This window comes from Notamacropus eugenii, chromosome 2, assembly GCF_028372415.1.
Source record: "Notamacropus eugenii isolate mMacEug1 chromosome 2, mMacEug1.pri_v2, whole genome shotgun sequence".
Taxonomy (NCBI): Eukaryota; Metazoa; Chordata; class Mammalia; order Diprotodontia; family Macropodidae; genus Notamacropus; species Notamacropus eugenii.
This window is the reverse complement of record NC_092873.1, coordinates 460,347,874-460,372,233: the sequence shown is the minus strand read 5'-3', so window position 1 is coordinate 460,372,233 and position 24,360 is coordinate 460,347,874. Positions and strand designations below refer to the sequence as shown.

At 39.6% G+C, this 24,360-nt stretch overlaps 1 protein-coding gene across 3 annotated transcripts in view; it reads left to right on the top strand.

The window, feature by feature from the left end:
• C2H1orf21 (chromosome 2 C1orf21 homolog) overlaps nt 1–19,085 on the top strand; it is a 263,712-nt gene extending 244,627 nt beyond the window's left edge. For all 3 annotated transcript variants that reach the window (XM_072648402.1, XM_072648401.1, XM_072648403.1), the window contains exon 6: nt 18,277–19,085. In XM_072648402.1, coding sequence (XP_072504503.1) covers nt 18,277–18,315 — 39 coding nt within the window. In that variant the 3' untranslated portion in view covers nt 18,316–19,085. The remainder of the gene's footprint in view (nt 1–18,276) is intronic.
• The last annotated feature ends 5,275 nt before the right edge of the window (nt 19,086–24,360 follow it).

Genomic DNA, 24,360 nt, shown 5'->3' with positions numbered 1-24,360 from the left:
TAAGTGCTTATATGGTGCAACTTGAAACTTGACCATTCAGCTCTCCTTCCTGGATGTTTCTGGTTTGTTTTATTCAAAACACTATTTGTAGCAAGAAATTGTTAATGAGAAGTCCTCTAATTAGTGCATCTTTAGAGTATTTAGAGAAGGGGGTTATGCTAAGCAGATCAATAGTATAAACATGAATTTTTTATTCTGTTCGCCAGACACTTACTAAATATCTAGTAAGTACAGAACATTATGTGTAGGTACTCAGGGCATATGATTAGATAAGACATGATCCCTGCACTAAGGAAACAAGACACAAAGATGAATATTAGAGAAGTGCAAAACATATGATGTCCAAGGAATTAAGGTCTTAACAACATGGGTCAGGGATTCTTTCTTGTACTAAGTAGCATTTAAGTTGGACTATAAAGGAACTAAACAGGTGGAGCTGAAGAGACACTTTTTTAGAAAAGGAACAGCATTAGCAAAGGTACAGAGCCAGAAAAATTTCAGGTACATTCAAAGGAAGCCTTCAGTTTGACTGGAGTACCATGTGCCACGTATATTGGGAAGTAATATGAGGTAAGGCTCAAGAGGTAACGTGGCACCGGATTATAGAGGGCACAGAATACCAGACAAAGGAGTTTAAATTTTATTCCTTGGACAATAGAGAGCTACTGAAATTTTTCAAGGACAAGAATGACATGACTAGATGTATGCATGAGTGCAAATAACTGACAACTACTTCAAGAAAAAAATAACTTGGAAAATCATTTAGTGCATCGTGCAATAATTTTCCAGACTAGGGACCATGTTTTATACCTCTATTATAGATAAGGATAAGGAGGAAATCCCCAGAATTTCATGTCCTATGATGCTTACAAGACAGAGAACATTACTCATTTGGAGAAGTTCCAGAAGATTGTGTGTCTGGCCACTAAGCAGATGCATCATTTGGACCATGACTGGGAGGAATTCTAAAAAGATTCAGAAAAAATAATAGCTAGCATTTACATAGCTATTTTAGGGTTTACAAAACTCCTTATAAATATATCATTTGAGCCCATTTTTCAGATGAGAAAACTAAGGCAGACTGTAAGCCCAGATAAGTTTCTAAGCCCAGATTTGAAGTCTTGTCTTCCTCACTCCAGATCCAGTACCCTATCTACTGAGCCACCTAGATACCTCTAGAAAAGAAATGAAGGAATTTCATGAAAGGAAGACAGAAGTTGTATTCTTAAGACAGAGCTGTAAGAGCAAGAAGAAATGGAAAAGCAAACTATGAGTTGTGGTCAGAATGTGAAGAGAGAAAAGGAAGTTTATGTTGTGCTATTGCCATAGTTTCCCTGGTCCCAAAAGCATTCCTGGTAGATTCCTGCTGATGCCAGAACCAAGAAGAGACATTTCCACAGGCTACAACATACCCTGAAAATTTTACATGTAATTCCAAGAGTCAGGAAACTCTAAACACTCACCTTTTACCAATAGGTAAAGAGTTCTGAAGCCATTGTGTATGTCATGGTACTCAGGGTATTAGTGAGTGTAGGGTGTAGATTTCATCCCCTTGGAGCCTGTAAGGGGTTATTTGTGTTTGGAGAAAGAAGTGATTCTACTACTTGATTCCCTCTTGTTATATGTAATGTTTTGTATCTTAATTAAATGCTTTTGCTATGGAATTTGTGGCTAACAGTGGTCTGTAAATAGAATGTGCTACTATCAGTGACATCTCAGACCACAAATTGCAAAACTGCTCACAATTAATCCTGGGAAAGTACCAAAATCAGAGGCTTTAGGATTGCATTATTAGAGTATTTTTGTAACCCTCACAGTTCAAGGCACATAGTAAATACATGAATTGATCTTTTATTGATCTTTTCTTTGCCTTAAGGCAAGTCTAACATCTCTCTCTTTTTTTTAATACTATATGCACTTGGGAGCAATAAGGTATATTTCTTTATCAAATGTTAAATAATTAAAATATTTAACTAATTTGAATCAGCCCTTCCCTACCCTACATTATTTATACCCTAGTTTTATCATAGAAAACACTTTCAGGTTTTGGCTCTAATGTTGCCACTTCATATTACTTTGCTAGAACTTGCAGAATGGAGCTGAGACATCAAGCTTTAAGCTCAGATGTTTATCTGGTTAGTGATAAGAGAATTTCTGACTCTATTACCTCTGTTCATTTAAGATGAGCATGTCAAATAACTAGCTCTGGGGTTAATCGTTCTGGGTAGTTTTCACATTCCAGTTTTATCCCTAGTGTTTACTGACTAGTTTATACTTTTACCTGATTCAGATCTTCCCCTTCCATTGTCTGTTCTTTGATGTGTAAATCTTTACCTTCCCCTTCTGTCCTCTGTAAAATTCCATTGTATCAGTCATGCTGATGTGACTAAGACCTACATAAGATTATATTTCAGCAAACTTCAATTTTAAGCTTCAGTTTCATGAAGCTAGGTGCCTGCACTGACTTTTATTATACTTACGTAGACACTGATCTATTCTCTGAGCATGTGACAAATCAGTTGTTAAAATGTTTCTGCATATTATAAGTATGATTGGCAACAGTACTTATCCAAGAATCCTTGGACAATTTTTTGTGTCACTCTCAGTTAGGTTTTACTACATTAATTCTTAGCATTACACTCTCAGTAGAGAGTAGACCAAATGTAGGTGACATAGTCAGCTATTCAGTCGGCAAACCTTGTCATTTGACTCAAGTGTATAACAGATAGTTAAGACTGCATTGAATAAATGCTGTACGATAAGGACATTTGACAGTGGCCTCTGGAAAAGCAGTCTGATCTTTTGCCCCTTCCCTATGATGAGTAAGAGTACTTTACAATCAAGAGGAAAACCAGCATTTCTGTGATCTCTTACCCTACTGTGGTACCATTGACATCCCTGATCATTTGTTGCCTTATGTAGCCAGCTGGCACAGTGGATAGAGTACTGGCCTGGAGTCAGGAAGACCTTAGTTCAAATCTGGCCTCCGACACTTACTGACTATGTAAGCCTGGGCAAGAAACTTTAACCCTATTTGCCTCAGTTTTCCCATCTGTAAAATGAGCTGGAGAAGGATATGACAAAACTCCGGTGTCTCTGCCAAGAAAACCCCAAACAGGGTCAGGAAGAGTCAGACATGACTAAAATGACTGGAAACAAAAATAGTTGTAGTCGTAGTGAGAGTTGTCTCATGTTATAGCTTTAAGGGAATCTCCTTCAGTATTTATAAAGATGTGGACAGTTATAGGAAATAGTCCTAAATAGGAAAGTCAAGTTAATTATCCTGTGGCAATACTTGTTTGATATAGAGAATTTGGAGAAAAGGGACCTGACTTCCAATACTATCTTTACTACTTACCAGCTGGATCACCTTGGGCAGGATACATTTCTGATTCTTTGACTTTGAGGACACTGACCTGAATTTCTCACCTTCCTAGGCCTGACACTACCTGCCAGACCCCACTTGAAGAGTTAGCCTCTTCAACCTTTTCCTAACACTAATCCTGATCCTCGTTCTGGCATTAGGCTTAATCTCTTCTGGTCAGCCTGGACTTCAGTGTATTTCACTCTAATATGTGCTGTTTTTTTTAGAATCAGAAGACCTAAGTTCAAATCCTGTTTTGTTTTGTTTTTTTGCCACATACTAACTCTGACAAGTCCTTTAACTTCCCTGGACCTGTTTCCTTATCTGTGAAATGAGATTAGACTACATGGCCTCTGAGTTCCCTTTCGCGCTTCATGTCTATGAGTCTGTACTCACAGATACTGTTATCCAGGAGTCTGACAAAAACTTCCCTAACCTTTAATGCTGCTGCAAAGTGAGCTAGTCTGCCTTGGCAACGGTTGAGTTTTCCAGACACTGAGAGTTTTCACAGACTTAGGTTAGTTGACCATTTTTCTGGTGATGATCTTAAGGAGATTCCTGTTCAAGCACAGGTTGGACATTGGACAACATCTAAAGTCTCTCTTGATGCTTGAGATTATATGATAGGTCTTAAAGTGTGAACCCAGGGAGGCTAAAAATTTAAGAACATCTTCTGGACTTGTACAAGTTGCACCAAAGTTCTAAGCTTTCATTTTCCTCTGTAGCTTTAAGTTTTCTTAGAAGCACACAATGGGAAGGGGTAGAAGATTGGGGGGGTGCCCCTGGGTAGAGAAGAAAAACCCCTTGCTGGGACTTACCCAAACAAGCACCAAGGAGTACTTTTTTTTATGCTAAACAAGAGCACCCAGGGAATCGATGAGTTCTTTCGTTTTGCAAATTGGTCTACAATTACAAAGAATTAGGAACTACCCAATGATATTCTCTATCCTGGTTAGAGCACAATGCTAATGAGCCCAAGTGTGTGTCGGGTTTAGTAAACAGTTATGGAATGAGCTGGTTACTGTCACCTTGACATGGAAATAAGATCTCTGGCATAAAACCCATAACATCAGTGTTATGGATCTCATGGCCCCCTGGACTGCTACAGTCTGTTCCATGGCCCCAAATGCCTCCAACATTCCTTGCCAGAAGATTGGTAAATGCATGTCATTGATTGCAAGCACATGCAGATGCTTCAGCCCAGATTTATTCCTTCCCTACTAGGAAAAAAAAAACCTCAAGCATTTGCTTTGTTTAGTAAAAAGCACTCTTCTCTGCCCCACCCCCTAAAGCATCACACTGCTATGTAACATATCAACTATGTGGTACTGTATAAAGAGTATTGACCTTGAAGTCAGCAAGAACTGACTTCAGATCCTATGTTGGATCCTTACCAGCTTTGTGACCCTAGACAAGTCAATTAACCCCTCTCAGCTGGTTTCCTCACCTTTAAAATGGGGATAATAATAGCAGCTACCTGACTGGGTAAGAATAAAATGAGATCTTTATGATAACATATGGATGATGATGATGATGATGATGGTGATGATGATCGAATGTGGTCCTACTTGTTGAATTTTATGTGATGTGGCATTTTGAATCAAGGGCAAGAAGTCTGAAAAAGGCATGACCCAAAATTTTCACAGTTTACACGAAAAGGTCATTATCATTGGAAGGATTCTATTACCTATACAAAATCATTTAAAGTTACAAAAGTTTGAATTTCAACAGCACCCTGCCTTCTCTCAGCCTAGATCTAGCTTAGTGGGTAAGAATCTTTCTTCTTTCTATAGTTCCTTCTTTTTTTTTTATGTAAGACCAAGAGCACCCTTCTTTGATCCCTGTATGTATCAAAACAGAAAGAGGAAAAGATGCTTGCTTTCAATATGATGAAGAAAATGTATTTTTCCTCTGTAAATAGAAACTAAACAAATTCATGGAGCTTTAGAGCTGGAATGAACTTTAGAATTAATCTAGTTCCACCTTCTCATTTTTTGTTGTTGTTTTTGAGGTTTTCTTGTCAAAGATACTGGAGTGGTTTGCCATTTTCTTCTCCAGCCCATTTTACAGATGAGGAAACAAAGACAAACAAGGTTAACTGATTTGCCCAGGGTCACATAGCTAGTGTCTGAGGTCAGATTTGAACTCAGGAAAATGAGTCTTCCTGACTTCAGTTCCAATGCTTTGTTCACTATGGTGCCACCTAGCTGCCCCCTCTCATGTTACCCATGAGAAAGCTAAGGTCATTGGAGAACTAAGTGACATGTCCAACATTCTATAGGTGGCAAATAGTGGATCTAGAATTCAAATACAAGTTCTCTTACTCCCCATTTAATGATCTTTCCCTTATAGTATGCACCTTTCATTCTGGAAATTATCTGGGTGCCTCATTCTAACTAGATATATATACACACATACATATACACAGACATACACATATACACACATATATGTATATATATGCGTACATATATATATGTGTGTGTGTGTGTACTTGCCCTATTGAATCAGTTTTTACAGGCTTGTTTGTGATAATGACCATCGTGGTATCTATCTCCTCTCTATCCTTTACTCCTTTGTAGGGAAGACATTACATCTCTCAGTCTCATTAGGATGTAATTACAAGGGGTAGGGATTGTGTGGCATTTTCTTTTTTCCTACTCAACATTTTCTATGCAAATGTCTTCTTGGTAGTAATAGTGCTTTTAAATAGTAAGAATCTTCTTTCACTGTAGTGAAATATGATTATATGCTGGCCACTAAGAATGGTGGCTTTACTCTCCAGCTGAAAGTAATTAGGCAATTCAGCCATGGGAAAGAAACCAGGTATGAAACCTAAAAGAAATGAATCCCCAAACAACAAATACATCCCTAGGGCCTACGACAAGCTCACTTTAAGTGACTGCCCTGGGATTCTAACTCAGGGCCTGCAAATGAAGCCAGATTTAATGCTCTTTCCACAGCAATACAAAAAGAGATGGAGTTCTCCTCCTTGGGGAGCTCATAATAAAAATAAAACAAAAAGCTTTTGGCACTTTGCAGTTTGCTCTTAGGCAACATGATGATGTTTTCCCATCATGGCCACAGGAGAGGGTAGTTCAGGGTTGCTAGTGATGCCAAGGTGTGGCTATAGTAAATTCAGGTTAAGAACACTATCCATTTGTAAGCTTATGACAAGGTATGCCTAGGCCGGGGGTGAGGAACCTGCAGCCTGGAGGCCACATGTGGCCCTTTGGGTCCTCAAGTACAACCCTTTGACGGAACCCAAAGATATTCAAAGGGCCACACTTGAGGACCTAGAGGGCCACATGTGGCCCTTTGGGTCCTCAAGTACAACCCTTTGACGGAACCCAAAGATATTCAAAGGGCCACACTTGAGGACCTAGAGGGCCACATGTGGTTTCAAGGTCACAGGTTCCCCATCCCTAGCCTAGACCACTAATCTTCTAAAGTCACAATAGGATCATAGGTTGGAAGTAGTTTAGAGACCATATAAGTTCACCTCCCCCTCTCCCATTTTTATCAGAGGGAAGCTAAGACCTAGAAGTTAAGTGATTCGCCTATAGTCAGACAGAGAATAATTAGTGAGAAGGTCTCTAACACACTGGGTAAACCTCTTGTTGCAAACTTTTGGGAAGACACAGTACCATAGTATGGGCTGGGTCTTGACGTACGTCCTTAAAGGGAACTCTCAGTTGAGATGACTTCAGTTCAGATGATTTCAGTTGATGAATTCACAGACCTAGAAGACACGTAGGTCAGAATGAATGACATGCAGTCAGAGATTGATGTGTAATCTGTCGGTGACAGAGCAAAGTGGGCATGTTGGAAAGTAGTGATGAATACAATTAGGGGTAGACATGAGGCGGGAGCCAGTTTTATTAGTGTAGCGTAAGGAATTTAAATTAAGTGGTATGGGGCTAACTATAGATCTTTGAGGTTGCAAGTGTTTTCCTTTCCAGGCTTTTTGGAAGTCATATCCTTTTGTAAAATATGTTCTTATCTCATCATATGTCATAGGGAGCTGAGACCAAGTTACCATTCCAAACCTCACTTTGCATAACTGCGGTCTTTAATTGTTACTCCATTTTCTTGAAGATATGTTCATCACCCCTTTTAAAACACAACTTGAAATAATTCATCTCCTCCAAGAATCCTTCCCTGACCAGCGTTAGCTAATTTGGGTTGTGTCCCCTTAGGACTTGTGTGACCAGTTTGTGGTCTATTTTGCATTTTTTAATGTTTTAGGGTTCTTTTCCTTGGTTTCATAGGCACATGATTTGTTTTCCCAATGATCTCACCAAGTACTAGAACTATATCTCTTTTTGTGGGGCTGTAAAAAGACCATTCAATTTGTAGAATCTAAGAATCCTAGCATAGCCATTTAAAGTGACCATGTTGAGACACTTAAGTAACAAGCATTTATTAAGCTCCTACTGTGTTCCAACTATTTAGATTAGTAGGTCTCAGGAATAAAATAATCCCTAGTCACAAAGAGTTTACATTCCAACTTCTCCTGTCCTGATTTTCCTCATTTACAAAATGAGAAAGTTGTGCTAGATGATTCTCAGGTCCTTTCTAGCTCTACAACTATCACCCCACCCCTCCAGGCATCATAGTGCTTTACTGGGCTTTCTACAGATGCTTGGGAACTATTGGAGCGGTCAGTAATGTTACCAGCCCGTGAATATTTGTTAATCACCTGCTGCATACCCAACACTGCACTAATTGCTGGCAGCATTTTTTTTTAAGTTCAAAGATAGTTTCTGCTCTCAAGGAACTCTCAGTCTAATGGGGAAGCAATATGCAAACAAGTAAACACACACTGTATTCAGGATATATTGGAGATATGTCCTGGCAGAAACACTGAGAGAATTGGGAAAGGCTTCCTGTAGAAGGGAAGATTTTTAACTGGGACCTAAAGAAAGCCAGGAAAGCTGTGAGGTAGAGATGAGGAGCCAGAGCATTCCCGGCAACGGGGAAGGCCAGATTTCGAAAATGCCCAGAGGTAGGAGATGGTGGGTTTTACCAATGCTAGATCTTAGTATGAGTTAAACTATGAAATTACTTCTTAAAGTCAACTCAATACTCTTAGAAGGTGTTAAGCTGACAACGCTAGCATTTAGTATTGAGTGCACATTTAGTAATGTCCTTCCTTCCAGAAGGCTTTGGAGACAAGGCATAATTTCATAGGCAAGAATCCATTCAAGCAAGAAATATATCCCATACTGCAGCTGAAGGGGTCTTGGAACCTAAGACCCATCCAGAGTAGAGTGTGGGACCAAATCAAATTATACTGTTTGGTATGCTTTTCTCTTACTTTTTCTCCCGTTGGTATATAAGTAACACCTTATTAAAATGAACCTCAAGAAAAACAAATTAATCAATCTCAGGAACAACCTTGATTAACAAGACTTTAAGTATAGATTAATTATCAGTTAGTAGGCCAAGTTCCAAAATAGGAGTTTAAAAAGTGTTTTGAGCTTATACTTATAAAATAGGTTGATATAAATTCTAACATATGATGGAGTTAATTCAGAACAGATTATTCTAAAAACCTTATATGGAAAGTGCTTCTCTGTTAAGAGGCAGCTAAATTATAATTCCAGGCCTGATAAACCATAATTCTAACTAAACTGTTAAATAATAACCACACTGACCATGGCATCACAGGCTTAGCATTGGCAGGGACCTGGGAGGACTTCTAGTCCAACCTCCCTGATTTTACACATGTGGAAACTGAAGGCCAGCAAGGTTAAATGTTTTGCCTAATACCACATAAGTAGTAAGTGGCAAAGGCAAAATTCAAACTGGGGTCCTCAGGCTCAAAATCCAACATTCTTTCCAGCACAGACTTCAATCTGCTATATATTTCATTAAAAAGTTCTGCCTGGCATCATAGTGTTGGAACTTCATTTACCTTGGCTCTTTTGGGAAGACATAAGCAGGTAGACTCCAAAGAAGGAAACCAAATCAATCCCTGTTAAAGCTAAAATATGCTACCTCCTGTTCCCTTTAATTGACCCAAGTCATGATACAGCCTAGAAACCTTAACAGATACTCCCTTTCGAAAGAGAATTCTGAGCCTGCTCAAAGATGGAGAATTGTATTCTCTCAAAAAATAGAAATTTATCTCCCCTTCTAGCTTGCTGAGAAAGAAAAGTCATCAATAAGCATGTATCATGTTCCAGGTACTGTGCTCAGTGTTGGGCGTACCAAGATAAAAAAATGAAACAGTTCTGGATCTGAAGGAATTAACCTGAACACTTCCAGTCTCTGAACACCAGTAATCTCAAAATTTTACATTTCTTGCCCTAATGAATTTCACCATCATGGCCTTTAGCTGTAAGATCTTTCTTCCTACTCCTCTACTTCTTCTCCATTAGGAGTAAACCATCATTACTTGTGTCACTGTAGTGAGAAATGTTGAAAATCCTTCCCCCACTCCCTTTTTAATACTACATCTGGTTAGTTGATCCTTATTCTGTGTCTTGGAAATGAAAAGTCCTTCTGTCACTACTCTTTTACTTCTTTCTTTGTGTTTCAGGGATTCATTCATTCATTGATAGGCACACACTCCCTCCACCAACTTGGAATGCATCCCCTCCATGTCTTAGTAGGTGGTCTCATGAGTTTCTGTTGGCCCTCATCATAATCATTATTACTCTGTAACCCAAGAAACAGTCAGTGGCTGTCACACTCCTGAGTCTCATTACAAATGAGATCTTTTCCAACTGAAATAATAATGCCTGAGTCTAATTAGAATAAAACTCATTAGAGTAGTTGATTGCCATTAATGCCTCTATTGATTTTCCTAATGAAGTAAGCAGAAGGAGGAGACTTTAACACAGCACCTAATTATTTCTCCCTTTTTTTCCCAACAGTTTCTCAAAACTGTTGTTATAAATGTGTTGTTTGGACTATTAACTAAAAAGCAGTTGAAAAGTGCTCCCTAGGTGGAGACTGATCTGCTGTCTTCAGCTTTGAGTTGGGGTCTGCTCCTTTAAAAAGTCGTTATTATCTTATGAGGTTTACAGAGAAAGATTTGGTTTTGGTTTTGACCTGTGATTTCATTGATCTGGGGAAAACCCCATCTTAATCCCTGCTTTGCATCTTCAGAGTCTTAGAGAGCAGTGGGTTCAGGGGGGTTGCAGTCCTGGCCAGTGTCAGAGACTTGAATCTGGGCGCTCCTTATTCCAAGCTCAGTTCTGCCATATGCTGTGTTGTTTTAATTTTATTAGCATTCTAATTTACAATAAGACAGAAAAAACAAAGCCTAACCACTAGACATAGTTTATATCAAATAGTCACAGAATGTCATATGCCTAATATATCTTAGAGATCGCACAGTCCAACACCCACCCCCATTTTCCAGATGGGAAAAATGAGCTCCAGCATGGTTCAGTGACTTATCCAAGGTCAGACCGTGATAAATTCTAAACCAGAGCCCAAGTCCTCTGACTCTCAAGCCAGCACTCTGCATTGTATCCTGCTGCTTCCTTTGGCTTTGAATTTTGTGCCTTAAGGCCTGAAAATGCCAGCTGCTTCCCATCACACAGTGCCAACCCTGCAGCTTTGCAGACCATTTTTTCCCCTTTCTCTTCCTACTGCTTGTTTATTCCAGTTCCTGATCACAGATGCCAAGGGAAGGAATGAAATGAACTTGGTCTAGTTCCTCTGGATGAGGAAACAGTTTAAATGCTATAGATTCTTCTAGAGCTTCAAATTCATGGTTGTTTCTAAGAGTAGGAACACACACACACAGAGGGCTGGCAGAGAGGCTGTTATTTGTGTTGAAAGAGAGCAAGATTGCCCATTGAAGCCCTGCACCATGTCACTGCTGCAATAATGGTGCTTGATTAAATCCGGCTGTAGATTTCATCCCAGAAATCCTGTGATCTCACAGGTATGTTTTTAGTGGAAACGAAAAGTGAGTGGTCATTATACTCTCTGCCACTAATGCTCTCCTCTCCACTTAGGGGAGGGCTCTGCCTCAATCCATAGTTGAGGACATGGATTTGTAGAAAACCACTGGGCTTAGAATCAGAGCAGCTGAGGATAAATCCTACCTCAGCAAATTACTAGCTGTGGAACACCAGGCAAGCCATTTTCCTTGCCTCACTTTCCTCATCTGTAAAAGAAGGAGAGCTGACTAGATCTGGAGATCTTAACCATTTGGGGGTTGTAGACCCCTGACAGTCTAAGGGTGCTTATAGACCCCTTTTCAGAATAAGACATTTAATTCATAAAATAAGATATGTAGGATTACAAAGGAAACCAGTTATAGTGAAATATAGTTACTTCTCAGTATTACTGTAGATCTTCACAATAACCCTGTGAGGAAAGTAATGGAAGTATTATCACTCCCATTGAACTGGAGCTCAGGAAAGTTAGAGACCTTCCTGTTGTCACCAAGCTCATAAATAGTAGAGCTGGATCTCAGGCTGAGTCTTCTGACTCCAAACACAAATGCACCTTCCCCTGCATCACAGCCAAATGCACTGACAGCTCCTTGAACAGCCCTTCCTTGTCCAACTTACTAGGAGGTTTCATTCTTCAAGCTTGCCGGGGCTTTGTGAAGACTTTCCTTGCAGAAATTCGCCTTTGAATTTGGTGAAGTTAACCAGTGTGTGCTTTGCACAAGGAGGTGATTGTGCACCATGGTCACTTATTCTGAATGCCTAAAACACTTTTTACAAAGAGTTCTATTTTCTGCTCTCCTTTAAAGGGGGTGGGGAAGAGAGAGGAATTGCTAGGGAATTAAGCTAGAGAAATCGCTCTCTATCTTCAAAACTAGCTTTTCTCTCGCCTTCTGCCTTCTGACAGCTGGTGGGTTTAAGGTTCTCTTTTTCATCACAGGTTTTTTTTTGAAATTTAAATGAGGGATGAAGCCACCATTGCAAAGCCCCCAAGAAGCCAGTATGAATGAACACTGTGCCGCTCGGAAAGGCCAGGGTTCTTTGTGCTAGAGCTGTCATGAGACCCCACCTGTCCTACCTCCAGGTGGCTGAATCATTCCTTCCAAAAATCTTGTTGGTGTTTCCTACGTTTGTCACACTGCTCAGGAAAATTACAGAGCCATCCCTGATCCTGCTCTTCCATTTCATCATTTTCTTCCAAGTTTGCCATTGCCACAACCTCCACATCCCCTAAAACTGGTCTTCAGTTGCATAGAATGGTGGCAGTTATTAGGAGAGGAATACATTTAATCAGTGTGAAGAGCTTCTGATAAGGGAGCAAATCAGATTCATTGTTACTGTCTATGACTTAGCAGGTAAATCCTAGGGTGCTACTTACGGCACAGAGCAGTCACATAGCCGTAAAGTGTTAGCAGAAGGATTTGAACACGAGTGTCTGATTCCAAGCCTAGCACTCTATTTGCATTTGCATTTACTACTGTTATTAGTAGTAATAATAATGCCCCAGTTTTAATTAAGTTAAACAATTTCTTGAAAAGCAGCATGATCTGATGGATACAGGGCTGGCCTGGAAGTCAGAAAGATGTTGGTTCCAATTCGCCTCTGACACTCAGTGACCATAGGCAAGTCACTTAAACTCTCAGTGCCCCCCCCAGGCAATAATACAACCCCATAAAGTGCAGAAGAAATAGCCAACTTTTCATTGGCAGAAAGAATTTCCAAACCTAGAGATGACAATTCTAGACCAAAATACTAATAATAATTTCTTAGAAGCTGTTGTGATCAGAAATTCAAAATTACAATCTTCTTGGTTTATATGAGAGGTCTGATTTTCAGCAGATAAAACATTTTACACTTGTAAATTATACCTGCAATTCATCCCACTATCCAACTTTTCTACCTGCAGCTAGGATTCAGTCATTGAGCTGCGTTACTGCTTTGTCTGGTTTATGTAAAACTGTATACTGCTTCCTAGACAGTCGCTCATCTGAAGCATCATTCTGACTTGCTGAGTTTTAGTCAGCTTTGACTCATGAGAGTTGGACTGATAGGACTTGTCATAAACAAGAGATTCTTTTTAAATATGGTCTGAGCCACACACTCCTAGGGCTAAAAGGAGGAAATGTATTTGTTATCTGCCCAGTGATAACCTCTAACTACAGTCTTGGGACAGCAGCTAGGTGATACAGTGGATAGAGTGCTGGTACTGGAGTCAGAAAGACCTGAGTTTAGGTCTAGCCTCAGATACTCACTACCTGTATGACTCTGGCAAAGTCATTTAACCCTGTTTGCCTCAGTTTCCTCATCTATAAAATCAGAAGGAAATGGCAAACTACTCTAGCATCTTTGCCAAGAAAACCCCAAATGGGGTCATTGAAAGTCAGATACAACTGAAACAACTAAGTAACAACAGATGTCATATGACAGTTGTTTAAAAGGGCATTACTTCTTCCCAAGATGCATTGGAACTGAAATAGAAAATACAAGGCATATTCCTTCACTTAGGATGCCTTCCCTTCTTTCTGGCAAGCCAAGATCTTCCTTTCATTCAAAACTTTTCCAAGTTCACTTCATCAATGAATCTCCTCTCTCCCCATACTCTCTAACATGTAGGGCATGACCCTGAACACAATACTACAGATGTGTTCTGACCCAGACAGACTATAGCAAGGCTATAAACAAGATGTCTCTGTAATTCTACTCTCAGAATCACAGCTAAGATCATAAATTTAGAGCTGGAAAAGACTTTAGAAGGTTTCTAGGACAGCCACCTCATCTCAACAGATGAGGGAATTCAGACCCAGGGTGGGGGGAAATGATTTACCCAAAGTCACACAGGTATTATGTAGCAGAGCTCAGACATGAACTCAGATCTTCTGCCTACACATGCAGCTCTAATGGAAGGAAAAGTCTGTTCAGTATGTGCCTGAATAATAGTCCCTTCTACACCATAACTGAAAAGCAGTCATACAGCCTTCCCTTGAGAATCTGTAAAGAAGTGGAACTCCCACAGCCTTCTGAGACAACCCATTCCACCTTGGGATAGCCCTGACTGTTACTAGGTTCTTCTGTGGCGTAATCCCAATGACCTCTTGTGACTTGGTTGCTCTTCTCTAGATGCTCTCTAGTTTATTAATGTCTCCTTTGAAATATGGTATGACTGAACACAATACTGCACATGTGTTCTGACCTAGACATAGTATAACAGGGCTATACATTCCCTTACATTAAACAGTCTGCTTTTCTTAATGAAGCCTCTTATTGCCATATCAGACATTACTGACTCATTATGAACTTCCAGATATTTTTCAGTAAAACTAGCCATGTACTGGTGGCACTGATTGCTTGAACCCAACTTTACATTTGCCTATATTACATTTTATCTTATTGTGTTCTCCCCAGTGCTCTAGCCTGTCAAGACAGTTTTACGTCCTGACTTTGTGATCCATTGTGTTAGCCTTCCCTTCTAGCTTTGTGTCATTAGCAAATTGGGTCAACATGCCCTCTATACTCTACTCATTACGAAACAATAAAGAGAGCTCAAGGAGGACAGATTCTTTGGGATATGCCACCAAAGACTGCCACCATTCAACCTGTTCTGAACTGATTTATTTGAAGTCCACACCTTTCCATCTTTTCAATAAGAACAGAATGAGAGGAACTGATTGTTGAAAACTGAAAATAAATTATTAAAAAAAAAGAATAGAGTGAGAGACTTTGTCACATCTGTTACTAAACTGAGGTAGACAATATGTCCAGCTTTCCCCTGATCTCCCTTAATGGACCTGTTAGAGAAAGGAAATGCCATTAGTCTGGCATAACCCATTCTTAATAAAGCCATGCTGGCTACTTGTGATCAATAAGATGTTCCCTAACCATGCATTTCATGATATTCTCGGATTTTGCCAGCCTTTTAAAATAATATTCCCCTTCCTACACACTGTGTTTTAGCCAAAGTTGACTGTAAAACTGGCATTCTATTTCTCACCTCCATGCATGTGCAGAAGCTGATTCCCAGTGCCTAAAATATACCCCTTATCTCTGTCTCTCAGAATTTCTCTTTTTTCAAGACTCAGATTGAATGCTTCTTCTACCATGAAGCTTTCTCTGTTCTCTCTAGCTGTTAGTGTAGTCTCCCATGCCACTCCCCTATTCAACAAAGTCCAACGGTTCCCTAGTACCTCTAGGATCAAAAACAAACTCCTCTATTTGCCATTTAAGGCCTTCACAGCTGAACCCCAGCCCACCTTTCCAGTCTCATTGTGCATTACTCCCCTTCCCACACTTTATGTCCTGCCAAACTGGCCTTCTTACTGTGCCTCATACACAACACTGTTGTCTCTCAACTCCTTGCCTTTGAACTAGAAATCTCCCATGCCTGGAATGCACCACCTCCACATCTCTGCCTCTTCAAATCCCTAGCTTTCCCCAGACTTGGTTCAAATGCAACCCTTGAGGGGCAGCTAGGTGGCGCATTAAATAGAGCACTGGACCTACAGTCAGGAGGACCTCAGTTCAAATCCAGCCTCAGATACTTGTCACTAGCTGTGTGACCTTGGACCTTGGGCAAATCACTTAACCCCAGTTGCCCAGTTAACCTTCCCCCACCCAAAAACAAATACCAAAAAAACCCAACAGAATGCAGCCCTTGACATGAAGCTTTTCTTTATTCCCTCCACCTGAGATATTAGTGCCCTCCCTCCCTCCCTCAAATTACTTTGTATTCATTTCATTTGTCACTATAAAGAAGGGGTTCTTCACCTTTCTTATGTCATAGCCCGCTTTGGCAGTCTGGTTAAGCCTGTGGAACCCTCACAATCATATGCTTAGAATAAGATACATAGGCTTACAAAGGAAACCAGTTATAGTGAAATATGCATTTTTCCCACCCAAGTAAACAGACCCTTCTTGAAATCTATCAGTGAATCCTGTGGATCCTAAGTTAAGAACTTCTCCATAAAAAGAGGCAACATGGTATAGTATAGAGCAGCCTAGAAGCCAGGAAGACTTGAGTTCAAGTCTCTGACATGTACTCACTATGTGACTGGTCAAGTAACAAGTCACTGAAAAGAAGGTGCTGACTTGCATTGGTAGATAGAGTTCCCTCCCCTAGGAGTTTCCTATACTAATACTACTAATAATATCTTGTATTTATCTAGCACTTTAAGTTTTGTAAAGCACTCTACAAATATAACTCATTTGATGAGTTAATTAAATAATAAATACCACTGGCTAATCTAGCATCTCCAGACACTCCCACACCCCCATCCCCACCCCTTTGGCTAGATTTCAAGGGTTTTGTGAATTTGGATAGGAGAATAATTCATCTTTATTTTTACTAACCTTTACTTTCCTTTGTAATCCTATATGTTTTACTCATTTAAAAACATTATTCTAAGAGTTCTATAGGTTTTACTAGACTGCCAAAGGGGTCCATGCACAGGAAAGATTAAGTTCCCCCTGGCCTATACCTATATTGGTACATATTGTCTCCTTTGTTAGACTATAAGCTTCTTGAGGGCAGAGACTATTTCCTTTTTCCTTTGTTTCCTCAGCTCCTAGTGCAGAGTAGGGGATGACCAGATACTTCGTGATTGGTTGTTTGATATTTTACCCCCTCAGCAGAAGATAAGCTTCTCAGGTTTCTTTTGGATTCTGTAGCCCTCTTACTTTGTACAAGATTGACCCTTAATAAATGTTTGTTGATTCTCTGGTCTCCCTAGCAGATTATAATCATAAGCAGTCAGTTATAAAACAAGGAACTCTGACAGAGTCAGAAACACTGAGGGAGGAAAGAAGTGACAGGGAGAACAAATAATTACATTTAAAAAATTCATGAAGTCAAAAAGTATCCTAGACTGTAACCATTTAATTTGAAAATACATTTGCCTCATTAACCCCTCTATAGTAATTGATGGTTCATAAGGGTGACTGTATTACTTAGAAAAGATTCTGTGTTCTCTGAATAAATCAGGGAAGTGTACAATATGCTTTAGAAATACTTTCATCCAAAATGTTTAATTTTTTTAAGCGGTTTTGGTGGAACACTCTTATCTGCAGAATTCAGTAACATAGATTAGGAACCCAAAGATTTGGATTTGAATTTCAGTTCTATAATATGCTTCCAGTTACTTTCAGTTTATGTAGTTACTTTGAGTCAATAACCTATCCACATATTTGGTTAATCTCTAAAATAAGGGGTTGAAGAAGATAATCTTTTACTTACTGAAGTAACCTTCAATATCCAGGATTCCATGATTCTCTTATTAACCTCCCCCTTCCTTGTCTCCTGCTCCTCTGCATATAGTAGAATGTAGGATTCATTAGAACCAGGGCTTCCTTTGAGCAAATCTGTATCAAACTGAATTTCAGTATAGGAATGAAAGCTGTGAGATGTCAGTATCCTTCTTTTCAGCAGCAACTCGTATTCAAGTTTTGGACAGGAATGTTCTTTCTGATGAGATGTAAGTTTTTTGAATGTGTTGTCTCTTTGGGAATTTCTTAGGGAAACTTAAGGTACCAGAAATAGTAGCATTCAAACTCAAATCACCCAACAATTATTTAGACAGACTCCACTATCTTAAGACAACTAGAACTTTGGTCTTAACTAATCAGTGCGTATTTTTTGAGGTTCTATTATGTGTCATTAGACAGTAAAGCCAGATCTCACTATCAAAGAGGAGTAGGGCATGAGAAGTTCTACGGAATGTAAACCCCTTGAGAACATGTCTTCCTTTGGGTTCGTATTGCCCCATCCCAAGCACAGTGTCTGGCAGATGGTAAGTACTTAATAAACACTTGTTAATGTGATTGATTGATTGCCTGATGGCAATGACTGTTTTGACTGTTTCCCTTCTTGTCTTTGCATTCCCAATACCTAGCACAATGCCTGGCATATGGTGAGCATTTAGGCTTGTTGACTAATTTTTTTTTTAATTCCTACATTGAATTTCTTATTCATGTGATATCCTTTTTCTTTCCTTTTCTCCAAAGGGTCGTGATTACTGTTCAGAAGAAGAAGATATCACATAGTGCCAATTCTACCAGTCACAACAGGAATTACTACTGTGTAAATAGATTGCAACTCAGTTGAGACCTTTGGGAAGATCGTCTCCAACACACTCACACACACACACGCACACACACACACAACAGCACTACATAATCAAAGAAGATCGTCTCCATATTGTATGCCCCATTCACTTACAACGTTTCTTAATGAACTTGCAAAGGAATATTGCTAAGAACTGTTCTACAACTTTGTTGCTGCTAGTTAAAACTTGTTGCAACTTTTCACTCCTCTTGTGTCCAGGTATGCAGCAAAATTCTAAAATTTCACCTTACAGACACGGTTGTTCTTACAGATGCTGCCCAGCTGATTTTCTATCAGATGAAATAGTGATGAACTCAAATACCAAACTTCCATTTCTAGAATGTTCCAGCTTCTCTGATACCTTTTCCCCTCCCCTCCTCTCTTTAAAGCTGTTTGTCAGTCCAGAGATGGACCAGAATATTGCTTCTTACTGGAGATTTTGAGCTTGGGAGATGGGGATGGTTGCTATGGCAAGCCTTGTTTCTCCGCTAAGAAGAAATGGAGAAGCTACTATCTATTAAAAGCATGTTGTCCCATGAATACTGGAAGTGATGCCGGAGCAGCAGTTTGCCTCACTTACTAGGTATCTTAATCAAGGACTAAGCTTGCAATTTTGGCTTTGCTCAGACGCAAATGGAAGTGTGATTACAATCATTTTGAATCCCTTTTTTTTTTTCTAAGGAAATAAACATTTTACTGTTTTTATGTATCTTTGTCTTCTACCATTCATCTAGCCCAGTTTTTTTGTTTTTTTGTTTTTTTACAAGGATCTCGAAGGTAGGCAAGTTAAGCACTTTTTGTTGCAATGCTGACATTAGGCTAAATTGCCTCCCCTCCCTTCCCATTTATCCTTTCCCAGGGCAAATGAGAGGAGGTATATACCCCCTCCTTTTTAGCAGAGCACCAAACCATCACACTACTTTTGTTTTTTGGCACTAAATAAAGCATCCCACTTCCTTATTTCTCCCCCTTAAAACAGGTACAGGAACCTTTTCCCTTCTTATTTTCCTCTCTTCAAGGACTAGTTTGTATATCTACAAGGTTTTGACTTTCTGGGGAAAAAGTGCTCAAGTTATATTGGTCATGTTTGTTGGAGATGCCAACAGCCAGAAGTACCTGGGCAGCAATGGAGAATGTTGATTGTGTGTTCTGTAGAGTTTATTTTTCCATATTATACAAAGAGAATGATCTCTTCTCAAAGACAGAGGTAATATTTTTAACAAATATTGTCACAAGTAAATAGTAACCATAGGGGGGAAAAACTTTTGTATTTTTTTAAATGAGTTTGATAGCTTTGATGAGGGCTCTCTTTATTACTTTCCGGGGGAAAGGCTACTATAGTGAATGCCATGCTATGCTGACCATGAAGTTTGGGGGCTTTGTCCACATAGTTCAGTCACAAGGATTATTCCACTTTCCCCTATCTTGGATTGTGAACTTTAAGGGAGCACTTGTGAATCCATTAACACTGCCACCCTGTGATGTTAGTGGTTCAGATGTTCCAGGGAATAAAAAAGATTTTCTGCCAGGGAAAAGAGCATGGCTCTAAACGTATTGATGATAAAAAGATAAGATAGGACTTCAAGAAGGACCTCACATAATTGATGGCAGCCATTCAGTCATATGCCAACTGCATTTCTTTTCCATGGTTTTGGATGAAGGGAAACTGAAGATAGAAGAACTTTAGTCAAAGGTATGCAGAAAATGGACTTAAACATTACCAATAAAAAACATTAATTCTTTCATGCCAGCACAGCAGATATTTGGGGAGCACTTGTGACTATTACATAAATAGGAAGAAAGCCAAATTGTAAGACTTTTATCCTGATCCAAACTGGAAAATGTCAGTTCAAGTGTCCAAGGCTTTGGGAGTTTATTTCACCCCCTTCATCCTCAACATCCTTACCCATGGTTTTGGTCAAGGGATTTAAATAGTTTTCCTTAAGTGAACTGAAGGTTAGTTACAGTCTGGGTATCTAATTCCACCCCTCCTACCCCTACCACCTGCTCCAGATACCTCTTGCTTTGGATTCTAGCAATTTGATACCATGACAGTGGCATTTTCCATGGCTCCTTCATTAGTATTAGTCATAAACAAAGGGAGGGGGGGGAAATCTGGATTTGAATCTCCATACTGTCTTTTTCTACCCATGTTACCTTGAGAGGTCATTCAACTTGTCTGGGCCTCAGTTTCCTTATCTGCAAAATGAAGGGGTTGAACTAGATGATCTCCAAGCTTTCTGCCAGCTCTAAATCTCTGATCCCAAAACTAAGTTGGTTAAACCAAGTCTTCCATGTGATTCCCAAACTTGGTGTCTGGTGTCTCAATGTCTTCTCTAGCAAATGATCCCCTCTTACCTGAAGACAAGATATTCCCACTTCAGTTTTCATAAAAGCATTTTTAAAGCATTCTGATACATTGCACATCTATGGGGAATCATGTTCTTCAGGAATCCCGTCTTTAAGCATTTGAATAAACCCAGAGGAATCCCCTGCATGGACCCAGTGGCTATCCAGTGGCTTCCCACTGGAGGTGCTCTCTGCTGCCACACTTAACACTGAGCCCATATCTGATGTGCAAAAGTGATGTCATCTGTAGTCACATTTGGCAAATCTAGAAATAGATCTGGGAAATGGGGTGGTTGAGCTGGTTGGCACAAAATGCCCGATTGTGTTAACAACATTCGAAACTGTCTGTTTTCCATTTGTTGGTTCTTATCATAAAATTGTCACTGACTTTGTGGTTGTGCTTCATTTTTCAAAGCCTTTTGAAGGAATCTAAAACAAAAATATTTTGACTTTTCCTCCTGTGCAGCCTACGATTAGGCAGACAGTGTTTCTGATGCAGTGAAAAGAATAAGCTGATTTAGGGGAACATACAGCTCTGATGACTGATAACACAGCAGTCCTGGCTCAAGTGAAGTGAGGGAGGAGGTTAGAGAAGGGTGTGAAATGAGCCCAGGTACAAGTCTACAAGGGGATACCTCTATGGGGTGTTTGCTACACTTAGTACAATTCAAAATACAGCTCTCCGGGCTGTCAGTAGACATGATGCAGCTGTCAACAAGACTTAAGGTGGTTTTTATACATGGCTCTTATGCTTGGAGCAGTGATATTATAAAAGATCAGGAGTATATAGAGGTAGCCTTCTTTTCATTGGCAAGGAGTCAAGACCACCTAGGACTGTGGTCACAATGTAATATATTTGTGCTCATGACTGGTGGAGACCTTAAAGATGACTTGTATAAGTGCTTTTTCTTAGATCCAGGTCATAAACAAGAGTAGATTGCTAGGGTCTGTTTGGGGATACATGAGGGCCTAAAGTTGAAGGGAAAGAATTAAGGTCCACAAAAACAGCAGCAGTCACCAAACAACCAATTACAAATTGATACAAAGAAATACAGCTCTCTTTCCATATGCAACGTAGCTAAAGATAGGAGACTGGGTTTGGATTCTCTAAATAACCAGTGACCTCACTCAGTTCAACTCAGTAAGTACTTATTAAGCACCTACAATGTGTAAGGCATTGTGCCAGGTGCTAGGGATAAGGAAACAAAACAAAAAACTGATCTCTACCCAGTTCAGTCATTCTTTCTTCTCTGCCAGAAACCTAAAGCTTTATTCGAAGGAGTAAATTCAGTTTCAGGCTCTAGCTACAAAGTCATGAAAAAAGTTATAGAGGTCTCATCCATGTTGGCAGGACAGGCAAATAAAATAGCAGCGAATAGTGGCAAGCAGAGTTACTGTAGGGTCTACTTGAGGAAGGTCTTTCTTCTACCATCCCATTTCAGAGATGATCTAATGTCCCCTCTTCCCAATTAATCCGTGTCCCCAATTGTCAGGCCTTCCAAAAACATGATGTCTACAGGAAAGAAGTGGGATTATGCCAATGACCTCACATGATTGTTATTTGTTTTGCAAATAACATGAGTTGTCATATTGATTAGAAGGTCCATATTGAGAATGACAGAAAATGTGCTTACAAGATTGTTCAAAAAATAAACAGTAGATATTGTATGTTGTGGTGGAAGGAGCTCAGAATGGGCAGCCTGGGATATCTTCCATTTACCACCTGGGTAAACTTGGATCGGTCAACTCTCTGGATCCCAGTTTCCACCCCAGTATGAGGGGCTCGGACTAAATGACCTCTAAGGTTCCTTCTACTCATTCTATAATTATGAAAAGATACCTACAGTGAACATTTGTTGCTGATTTAGAAATGGTTGCAACTTAGACTTCAACCACATACCTCCTCTACTTCACCTACAAAAAAAAAGGGCTTAAATATAATTGCTTTGTAGGGAAAAGAAATGTCAAAGGAAAAACACTAACTCATAATAATGCCTGTTTTTTGATATTTTTTTCCCACAGAGGGAAAATAATTGGTATCTGTACAAAAAAAAATAATTAGCCAACACTGTTATTAGTTACTAGTTTACACAAATGTGCCATCCATATTTTTGGATTGAAAGACATTTTCTGTTATCTATTTATATTCTTAGACATCAGGTTTTTCTTTAAGCTATCTAAAACCTCAAAAGAAAAATGAGACCTGCTCTGGGAAGACATTCTGTATGGTTAAGGGCTGGACTGAAGGGTAATTTGACATTGAAAATTCTGGTTTCATGATGTCATGTGAGTAGATGACTGGACCCCAGTGCTACTGTGTTAAAACTTGTGTGAAACAGTTGGCTTTCACATTGCAAACGTCTCTGCAATAAACCTTTTGGAATTTCATCAATGAAGTCTCTGACTTGCTTTTTGCCAGTGAATGATTTGGGTTTTTCCAAGAAGGGAAAAAAGTGGTCGGAATAAAATGTTTCTAGCTGGAATCAGTTCACTCTTCCTTGACTTTGGCAATCACCATTTTGTATGTGACTGGAAACATATCAAAAGTTTCAGCTCAGAATAGGATTCTGCTCTTGCATGTGCACATCAGGCACAAACTGAAGGACTCACCCCATACCTTGCATTTTTCTAGATTTTGATATCATATTGGGTGGGGGGGAATCTATTCCAAACAGAATGTCACTGGGGGGAAGAGAAGTAGCTTGTCTTCTGTTTCAAATGCATAGACTTGGATAAATATTAGTGTTGACCAAAAGGAACTTATGCTAAAAGCTTTTAAGATCTTTAATTGAATTCTTTTCCATTACTATAAAATTCCCCCTGCCTATCTCTAGCATCTGCCATCAAGAGTCTTCCTTTGGTTCATCATTATAATTTCATCTTAGAGTCATAAAATCTTGAAGGTCTCATAATCTAGCCTCTGATGCCAAGCATCCTTTTTAAGTGGTCATCCTCCCACTGCTGAAATATCCCTAATGATGGAAAACCCATCACCTAATGAGGCAGGCAGCCTGTTCCACTGTTGGAAGGCTATAAGTGGCAAAGATTTTCCTTTTATTGAACTGAATCTGCTTCCCTCTTAAATTTGATCCATTCATCCCCATTCTGTCTGCTGGAATGACACAGAATAGATCTAACTAGCTCCTCTTCCAGGTATCCCTCAGATATCTGAGGACAGCTATCATGTTCAGGATCCTTTCTTTTCTCTAAAAGAATAGGTCTGCTATGGTACTCTTTTGCACAGAGTACATGCAGTGAGAATACCACCTGTCTTGTTCTAGACCAAGGGTGGGGAACCTGCGGCCTCAAGGCCAGATGTGGCCCTCTAGGTCCTCAAGTGCAGCCCTTTGCTGAATCCAAACTTCACAGAACAACTCTCAAGGCCACAGGTTCCCCACCCCTACACTATGCGTATAACTGTAGGTGTAACGTATGATCCTATTAATCAAAAGGCACTCATTAAGTACTTACTACTTGAGCTTTTTTTTGGAACCACATCATACTATTGATTCATATAAAGTCTTCATATCATTTCAAACCTTTGAGTCTTTTCTGCATGAATTCCCACGTAACCATGTCTCCCCAAACTTGTAAATGTGAAGTTGAATTTTTAGCATAAGTGCAGATTACATTTC